The 10,593-nt window shown below is 40.4% G+C and overlaps 1 protein-coding gene across 1 annotated transcript in view; it reads left to right on the forward strand.

Moving 5' to 3' along the window:
- The window catches only part of LOC311320764 (beta-1,3-galactosyltransferase 5-like), a 10,100-nt gene extending 45 nt beyond the window's left edge, over positions 1-10,055 (forward strand). Inside the window, exons 1-2 of the mRNA XM_084452593.1 lie at positions 1-237; positions 6,930-10,055. The exon at positions 1-237 is cut by the window's left edge and continues 45 nt beyond it. Of these exons, the coding sequence (XP_084308719.1) occupies positions 185-237; positions 6,930-7,950 (1,074 nt within the window). The 5' untranslated portion in view covers positions 1-184 and the 3' untranslated portion in view covers positions 7,951-10,055. The remainder of the gene's footprint in view (positions 238-6,929) is intronic.
- Positions 10,056-10,593: the final 538 nt, after the last annotated feature.

A 10,593-nucleotide genomic window follows, 5' to 3' on the forward strand; every position in this document is an offset into this window, starting at 1 on the left:
TGGGCTATGCTATTCAAATGTTTTAACCTCAGGAAGCTGAGTTTTTATGAAAACGAACAAACTTCCTTCCTCACGGTTGATACTGTAGGAAATTAAATGCAACATCACCCAGAGATGTGGAGGGACCATCTCTGAGCCGCTGTGTGAAGGAGATAGTCTTTTTCTTTACTTTTTTTCTGGATTCATGAGAAGAGTAGTTTGCAGATGTTTTACTTATGATGTACAGGAACACTGTGGGTAAGTGGTTTAACTTTACCATTGAAAAAATAAGGAAATGTGAGTAAGGCGAGGAGGTTAGATCTGGTACTGAACAGAGAACATTTACATTTAGATCTGTCTCTCTTTATGCTGTACTGAGTTTGGGATTGAATTGAATATTCAAGGACATCTACAGATTGTCCTAGAGAGGTAAGTGGCAGAAGTAATGTTAGGTTAAAAAAAATGCCACGAATGAGAATATGAATTAAAGCATGATCAACAACTCATACAAGTTTATTTCTGAAATATATATTTGAATCAACTCCTATGTTTCTAGGATGCAAGATAATGTGAGGGAGTAGAAACAGAATGCTACGTACAGTAATGTTTATAGATATGAGCAGTAATGTTTATAGATATGAGCAGTGTGTTAATCAGTAATGTTTATAGATATGAGAGGCGTGTTTAACAGCCAGAGAGCTACATGTTCCTCCTGTGGTATAAACTGTCAGGCATACTGTAGCACTTGATTTCATTTCCTGAGACTGACTAACGCTAGTCATCATTCAAAACTACTTATTTATTAGTTACTAATGACTTCTTAAATAATGACTAGTTACAATATATGTGAAAATGGCTTGCCTTAAAGATATCCTTGTACAGTATACTTTATTTTATAAAGATATAGTCCTTACATAAAGATATCTCTTGTATATCCCTTGTATATAAATATACTGTACCCTTTAACAGTATAAAGATATGAAGATATCCCTTTTTAAAGATATCCTTGTACAGAATAGAGATACCCCACCTGTTGATATTAGCTATTCTTATCATGCTGCTCCTACTGAGCTCTACGCAATTCAATTCAATTCAATTACTTTCATTGTGTACTGTAAGACCGAACAGTAAAGTTTTGTCAAAGAACATGAGTTGCATTAACTCACACATTTAAAATGGCTAATTCACCACAATTTATTTGAGTTATTTGGGCACATTTTTAATTTTAAGTGTACAGCACTTAACCATTATGGTGTATAATTAAGCAATAAACCACTCAAGGCCGTGTGTTATAGTGATTTTATAACAGCTATGGGGCGTTGTTAGGCACGACGCGGAGTGCCTAAAACCCCCCTAGCTGTTATAAAATCACTAGAACACACGGCCTTGAGTGGTTTATTGCTTTTATACAACGGTTACTACATCTATTAGTGTAAAATAAACACACAGCAATGTAAAATATTACGATTTATTCAAAACGAAGCATCATTCCCTCAATTCCGCCGAGCAAAATAGTTCCCCTAACAAAAGGGTTGCCAAGCAACAACAACAACTACAATGCATTTGGATCAAATGGGAGGCGCATTAATACTGAAAATGGAATGATATGCGGTCCCAGGTGTGTGTTACAAAGTATTTTAACACGGCTTCCAGCCAATCAGAATCAAGAACCAGAACTAACCGTTGTATAATTAAGCAATTGACCACGAGAGGCAGTGGGTTAAAACGATTTTACCACAGCTACGGGGGTTTTAGCAACGCCCCATAGCTGTGGTAAAATCCCCTGTTTCGTTTTGAATTTATCAACAACTTGGACATCAGCAGCTTAAAAATCGATAGGCCTACATTTTTTCTCTGGTGAATCTGCTTCATAAAGGAATCAAGTGCTTTGGCATGTCACCGTCTCTTCGAGCTGATCAGTCAACGATTACCACTGTGTTGCTGGCTTTAACCGCCATTCTGCTCATCTGCTCCTTAGTCGCCCTAATCTGGTGAGTTATTAATTTGTTTAGAATTAGAACATAATATGGTCATTGTATTTCATGTCCCAAATGAAGAGTTAGCTAGATAGGTCGCTAACCAACCTAACGTTAGCCGCTCCGAGCGTGAGCACTTTCTGACTAGGCTCAGTCACTAACGTTAGCTAATGTTACCCTATGGCAGAAATCGACCAGGCAGGGTGGCTAGACTAACGTTCGGCAAGCCAGTGCACGTTCTTGACATAAGCCAGATAGCTAGCTAGTTAGCCACAAGCTATCAAGATAAAGAGTGATGCCTTCTATTTAACGTTACCTCAAATGTTAGCTATGCGAGGGCTTCTTTGTAATATTTGCTAATATTACAGGGCTTAACCTATGTCTGTTAGCTGTTAGTTTGCCTATTTAGCGCACACTTTAAAAGCACCTCAAAGTTCTTTTTTAGAATAAAATGGCGCGATGTGACGCATGGCTGCATTCTTAATCTGCCTGGGCATCAGGTTCAGTGAAATGTTTTGCAGTAGGCTAAATTTGACCTAATTAAGGCTAATGGAATATGGTTATATCTAGCCTACAGAACCATATAATGGCGCGATGTGACGCATGGCTGCATTCTTAATCTGCCCGGGCATGGTTCAGTAGTAGGCTAAATTTGACCTAATTAAGGGTAATGGAGTAAGGCTATATCGAGTCTAGCTACATCTAACTGTTAGTGTACGGTGTAGCCTATCATGTGTTCTGTATGTCTGCTGGTTGATATAATATAACTGATGTGCGTCTAAATTAGTAATCTAATTTTACCTTAATTTAATGCAATACTGTTCACATGTTCTGTACAGTATGTGTTCATATGTTCTGTATATTTAGAGGGTGAACTATATTCAGCTGAAGCATTCAATGCTGCTCTGATATTTTGCTGTAGTTTTGTAAAGATTGCAGCCTGTCTAATTTTTCAATTTCCTGTTTCTGCAGGCTGAGACTGAAGCAACTGTCTGAAATTGAAGCAACTCGCTGATGTACAGGTTCTTCAGTTTGGTAAGGCAGAACACAAAAACCTTTCATTGTCTAGGTTTTCACTCTGTAGGCCAGCAAGTGCAGTACCTGAAACCATTTTGGTTTTCCAATGGCTTGGAGGTGTAAACTTTGTGCATCCACCATTGATAAAAGGGCACAGCTGCTTGAACATTATCGTTTGCATCATAGCAATTACTCCTCAGCAGTGTTGGGCAGTAACGCGTTACTAGTAACGCGCTACAGTAATAATATTACTTTTTCCAGTAACGAGGGGTGTAGCGAGTTACTAATCACATTTCAGTAATAATATTACAGTTACTTGCCCCCAGAAAGCTCGCTACTGCATTACTTTTGTCATAGGCCTGCTCTGTTTATTTATTTTCGTTTTACAAAGGGTGAAATAAAGTTTTGATTTCAGATTGAAGAACGTTCCGCTCATATCACGTCCCGTCACATTATAACCAGGCAAGCAGCGAGCGAGCGGAGCTATTTGAACATGACGACGTTAACATTCCATGGCTGGAAATACGCACACTATTTCGATTTCCTGGAAATGAAAGACAACAAGAATGTTGTCAAGTGTAAACTGTGTGTAAGTTCTACTAAGACTCTTTCTTGTGCCAGAAACACCACCTCAAATCTCCTGAAACATTTGCTACGCCAACACAGCAACATGAAGTTGGTGGAAAGAGAACCGGACCGTGATGAGCACGCTGCAAAAGGTAGTCAATATGGAAAGTAATATATTACATAAGTAACTAGTTACTTTTGGCTGGGAGTAATAAGTAAAGTAACGATATTACTTTTAAAAAGGGTAATGAGTAATAAGTAATATATTACATTTTTTGAGTAACGAGCCCAACACTGCTCCTCAGTAAGTCCATTACCTTGTCTGTATTAAAAATGTGTTTGCACATTTCAAACAGTAAATGCCTTAAAAATTCACTTAAATCGGTTACATACTGAGACAGTACAAAATGATAATCAGTTGGGAGGTGTGTCGTTTGTTGTGCGGTGTGTCAATTCAGACAACCTTTTAATAACAAAACTCTTCTTAGTCATTTAAGAGCACACTTAAAACAACATGAAACAGTGGGTTGTCCATTCAAAGATTGTCAGTACCGTACAAATGTGTATAGCTCCTTCAATACCCACAAAAGTAGATATCATGATCTAGACTGTGAGGTGTCAGATTTTAAGACAGAGATCGTCTTCACGGAACCTGACCGCCAGCCAGCTCAGAACGTAGAATCAGAGTCTGATGAGGCAGGTCCCTCTCAGGATGATTACACTCTTGAGCATCCAGCTCAAGACACTTCTGAGTCTGGATATGACACTGGTAAGCTGGAAGTGCAATTGAGAAACAACTTGGCTTCTTTGTTCTTGAAAATGCACAGTGTGGATGCAACGATTGCGCGCTGTGCGCATGCGTGCTAGAGCAAGTGAGGAAGCTATTTCGTGTCTAAAGACGTTTCTAAAGATCATATTACAGAGGCATGTGAAAAACCACAACAGGCCTATGCTCTATGTAAGCACAACTAGCGATTCATAAAGACAGATTGATGAAAACAACCGTTTCGCGGCAGAAACTAGATTTTTAGAAACTGCATTCTAAGTGCCCCGACCACCGCCATTACATGGATATACTGGCTCGCGCTGGATTTTACATTTCTTCTACATGCCTCCGAACTACACCAAAGTGATCTCGGTGAGTCAAACGTCTTATAATATGTCGTAAATAAGGTCCAGGTTGTCAAAAACGAGCATTGTCCATTAAGAATGACCTTTTGGCATTGGAGTAATTCCAATGGACCATGACTTTTATTCTTCTGCTTCTTCTTTAGTCTTCTTTTTTTTCTGTACAAACACAATTTTACTTGAGATCTGAGATATAGTGTCCTGTACATCTGTTCCAACAATGTTCTTGACACAATTTAAAAAAACTAAACCATAGCCATAGCAAGATGGATTTTTTTTAAGCTCTTTTTTCTATTTTTGTACAAGAGTTGCTCTTTTATCTGAGATCTCTATCTATCTGTCTGAATTCCTGACATGTACGACAGTGACCTGTATGTTTAGCCCAAGTAAGAAATGTGCCTTGAAATGTTAAAAGCTGAAGTCCAGTGTGCTCAGTCTTAAGAATGGCCTTTTGGCATTGGAGTAATTCCAATGGACCATGACTTTTATTATTGTTTCTTCTTTTTCTTCTGTACAAACAAAATTTTTCTTGAGATCTGAGATATAGTGTCATGTACACCTGCTCCAAATGGATACACAGCGTTTGTTCCAGTTCTACAGATGCTTCAAATAATGTTTAGAAATACAATACAGTGACCTGTGTGTTTAGCCCAAGTAAGAAATGTGCCTTGAAATGTTATTTAGAGATGGAATTCCTGACATGTACTACAGTGACCTGTATGTTTCTAGTTCAGTTACTAGTTGTCTCCATTCTCGCAGTTGCTGGGTTTTGTATTACAGGCCTATTTTGGCATTTGCTGAGAGACTTGTTCAATGTGAGAGTGTGTGTTGTGTTATGTCATGTTACCGTTATTGGTGTAACAGTACAGTATATGATGTTACTTATACTGTTTTGGTAACAATAAAAAAGTAAGCTATTTTTAAAATATGCATCTTTCTTACTTTTGTCACAGGTACTAAATGTCATTTATGTATGTTTCAACAAAAGTTTAAGGTTCCTGATCATGACATGTTTTGAGTTAGAATTAAGTTAAATACTTAAGTATAAGGTAATTAATCAAGTTGAGTTAACATAAAGTGGCTATTACCTTACTGGCAAATTATATTTTTTATGTTAAGGTAACACCATTATTTACACTTTATGTAAATCTATTAGTACTCTGAACACAAAAATACTGAGTAAAAATAACTTGACTAATAATGTCGACTTAACTCAAAAAAGATAATGTTTCACTTAAAATTATCTAGTAAAAAGTACTCAAAACAAGTATGCTACTTTGACTTAAAAGTTTCGATGTAATCAGTTTCAAAAACTTTTTTGGAGTAAACTGAACTCATCAGGGTTTACAGTGTGCTTTATTGGCATGAATGTTACATTTTAACAATGTTGCCAAAGTGATTCACAGAATATGAAGAAGGTTGGGGCTGCCATGTATCTGTCACAATTGTGTGGCTGTATGGAATGAGGAATGTGTGCCTAAGAAACGGTTAAAATAAGAAGAGTTCCTCATGTGTACAGTACGTGTGCAGGTGCAGAGGCCACAGATAAGTTTAATGAGCAGAAAGGAAAAGCTGGCAATTCGCCCAGAAATATGTGAATATATATTGTCTTCACCAAGATAAGGCAATGCGTAAGCTCACACATTATTTGCTAATATAAAGGAAACTATCCCTGAAAATATCTTTGAATTTTGATCCTCCAGTTCTCTGGGGATTAGACAACCAGCAAGCTCGCATTAAAATCATTGGATCATCGTTGGTCTCCGGGAGGACTAGACTCTTACCCACCAAACCTAGAGGGACATCTTGAGGTCCAGAATAATATCTTCTTAAAATACAAACACAATATAATTATATACAATAGGCAATAACTAAGTCTTGAAGGTGTGATCTATTACCAATACACCAGGGGTTGTGCTGCCATCATAGGCACGAGATACAGTCGAGAAGAGGCACGAGATACAGTCGAGAAGTTAAACTTCTGCAGACAGAGACCACAGCAACTAGATCAGGGGGGATGCTGCCACACAGGAAGTGCAGCCACATTAAGAACTAAAATAGAACTGTAGAGAGGATTTGCCCGCGGTATATCAAGGTTCCTAACTAATCAGATTGCGAGGTTGGAACTGTCAGTTTTAATAATACAATACAACTACTATAATTGTGCGAGGGGATATTTTGCGTACGTGCGTATACACAAAATATGAATAACCTGAGTACACACTGTCCGGTGAAAGTGAGCATATGTGTCTCCCTCTCCAGACAGGTAGGCCTGAGACGCTGTGCCAGGCGTCACAGCTCCCGGGTGGCATGGCTGTGCGTGCTGCTCCTCGCCTGCGTGCTGCTTCTAGCTGCTGTCCTGTGGTTCAACACCAACTACCTGGGCTATCTCCAGGGCCGCCCACAGAGACGCTACCACGTGGCCTACCCTCACCCCTACAACTTCACCCTGGATGAGCAGTGCCAGGGCGACCAGGCCCCCTTCCTAGTTCTGATGGTGCCGGTTGCTCCGGGCGACCCGGTGTCTAGACGGGTGATCCGTGACACCTGGGGGAAGGAGGGTGTGGTCCTGGGCCGGACAGTGCGCGTGTTCTTCTTGCTGGGCATGCCCAGTGGAGCTGGGGCGGAGAGGCAGCAGGAGGAGGTGCTGCTGGAGAGCCTGGAGCACCACGACCTGCTGCAGGGCGACTTCCTGGACAGCTACTTCAACCTGACCATCAAGACCATGGTGATGCTGGAGTGGCTGGCCGCGCGCTGCCCGCAAGCCTCCTTCGCCATGAAGGTGGACTCGGACATGTTCCTCAACGTGCTCAACCTGGTCAGCATGCTGGCCGCCCCGGAAACGCCAAAGAAAGGCTACATCACCGGACAGGTCAACCGGTACGGCCTTGTGCTCAGAGATCCGGCGTCCAAGTGGTACCTGCCTACGGAGGTGTACCCTTTCTTCAGGTACCCCCCCTACGTGCTGGGCTACTGCTACGTCTTCTCCCTGGACCTGCCGCAGCGGATCGTGGAGGCCTCCAGACACCTGAGGGCGGTCCACATCGAGGACGTCTACGTGGGCATGTGTCTGGCCCAGATAGGCGTCCTCCCCACCGATCCCCCCAGCAGCCAGCTGTTCAGTGTCAAGGTGAAGCCCTACAGCCACTGTCACTACGCTGGGCTCATAGCAACCATGACCAATGGCGCGGAGCAGCTGACAGAGATGTGGGCGGAGTTTCAGAAGCCTGGGCCGTCCTGCTCTGGATCCTTGCTTAGCCTGCTGCTGCCTAAAATACTGTGAGACATTCTAACAAGGGTCACAAAACACACACACACACACACACACACACAGTATTGTGAGACATTCTAGCAATACTGTGAGACATTCTCGCAGGGGTCACAAAACACACACACAAAATGCAAAACCAAGCACATCTGCAAAATTACACTTTTACACTTTTAACAATTTTAACTCTTCACAAAATGGAATGCTGTGTTCAATTGACACGCACAGACATCATATGAGTAGACATTTCTAAGCACCAATTGAACAGCGTTGTGCTGAATGTCAAAAACTACTAGTCTGAATGATAAACACAAGGATAAATGACTTATCAGGAGAATTATACCTTTGCATGTTCAGTGTTACATTTTCTCCTGTTGTACTTAAAATATTGCCATATAATGTTTTTATACTCAAATATAAAACACAAATATACAGTAACTTTTTCCCCCCAAAAAATACTGTAGCTTATACATCACAGCAAACGCAACTGGATGTGCAAAATGATTTACATAGAGCACACAATAGAAAATATGCCTGTAGAGTTTAAAATAAATAAATAAATAAAAGTAATAAAAACTAGTCTGCATCCTTTTTTCAGTTCTTCTTCCAGTCTCTCCCACCAGACTACAGCCAACTTTCACTTCTGCAACAGATGCAAATATAGTAAAATACTGAGAAGGGGCTAAAGTTGGGTTGAACCTTGGGCTGAACTTTTGCTCTTCCTTCTCCTCCTCATACTCTCACCCTCTGCATTACTAAAGCTCTGATTGCAAATTGCTTAGAAACAGGCTTGTAAATGTAAGTCTAGCCATTTGAATGGCAGTGTGTTCGCTATAAATACAATGAGATTTTATTCAAGATTTATTCACTTTGACGAAATGGTGGTTTAGAATTTCAATCTGATTGTAAAGCAGGAAATGTGTGTATAGTTCAGCAGAATTGGTTTAGAGTTGGTAGTTTCAGATTGCTGTGCACATTGTGTCTTAAGTTCCAGTGTAAAAATGATTACATTGCATTGATGAGAAAAACTGTATTATGGTTATATGGGTATGTGTATAGGCCTACTAGAATAGCCAATATGGATCTAATCTCAACGCCAGACCCATGAGAGTTCTTTCGCTGATACACTATATGTAAGCTACGCTAACTATGTTACTGCATGCTGCAGCTGCAGATCTCTCTGTGGTCTGGGACACTTCATGCAAAAATCTGGTGCTCAAATCCTGGCAAATCATTGGTTTCGCAGGAATCCCCGCGACACCAATCAGTAACGACTTTCGCGATCAGGCACTCCCACCCATAGATATACCCCACCCATCTAACCTGGGCTAGCATCTCTCATTTGCTGCTACAATCTGTCACTCTTTCAATTTTGAACCATCGATACGCCCTCAGAATACCAGCTTGGGCAGCGAAGTGGCACAGACTCTATTATGTAGGCTAGTATGCAGAGCACAGCGATTTAACACAATATTTGAGTCTGGAGAGGGACTAATATGGATCTAATGTGGATCTTAGAGATCTAAAGCGTCAATATGGATCTAATGTGGATCTTAGAGTCATCTGGATACATCACCTTTTTGTTGTTTTTTCCCCATGTGCTCTTCCCTATTTTAAGCTTTGTTTAGACAACGGAGAATAGTTACCACTGCCAAAGGGAAATATACTTGAAGGTGGTCTGGGTCGCATTCAAGAGAGAGAGCTCATTCAAAAAGTTCTTTTCATGCTTATTTTTAATATTCATGGGCGCACAGTGGAGCAAACATAGACGTTTTGGCAGCTAGACCTTCATCAGAAGGCTATATCATTCATCAGTATGGTGTCATTTCATCAGTATGACACAGGCTACTGATAGGCCTAGCTTCCGATACGTCTATGTTTGATCCTCTGGATTAAAAATAAGCATGAAAAGAACTTTTTGAACGAGATCTCTCTTTTTTTGTGTGCAGCCCAGACTTCATGTTTTGTTTAGACAGCCGGGTAGGGCTGGTGGTACCATACTGTTTTGACTGCTTATGCTCTCAAGGTAACGTTAGGCTACTTTGAAGCCAGTCATTGTTGTAGCCTTTTTGTTTTGTTAACTTGTTTTTCTTTAAGCCTGAAATTGAGCTTTTTTTGGAGGAATGGACCCTTTGATTAAATAAACTTTTGATGCAATCAACGCTCTATGGATTATTATTGGGTGCAAATGTCTGTCCACGGCGCCATCATATTTTTTATTTATTTATTAATACAAACAACTTTATAACAGGTTACAGTAACATGAAACAGATGTGTTGCATATAGGGTTTCTAGCAAACGATATCTGCAACCGTCCCTGGTTAGGCTTTTGCATTTTAAAATGGTCAATACATCATCATTACAAAAGTAGAAAAAATAGGCTAATTGAAGTAGTTGTCCACTAGCCTAGATGCCACATAACTAGTTATAAAAAGGTGATGGCTGTGTTCACAGGTGTGTCTAATATCCTTGATTACGACTGCTGTTAGAGTGCATTAGTGTCAATGGGCTGCATATGGCGTTTAAACAAATGACCACGGCTTGTTAAAACTATAAGCCGCAGAGCTTCGATAATGACATCGTAAGAATCATAGCGGAATCGTGTGAACATTAGTGCATAATGTGTGTATGAGCTTCTAAAACTGTAGGCGTGGCGAT

Source organism: Borostomias antarcticus (assembly GCF_949987555.1).
Source record: "Borostomias antarcticus genome assembly, chromosome: 18".
NCBI classification, from domain to species: domain Eukaryota; kingdom Metazoa; phylum Chordata; class Actinopteri; order Stomiiformes; family Stomiidae; genus Borostomias; species Borostomias antarcticus.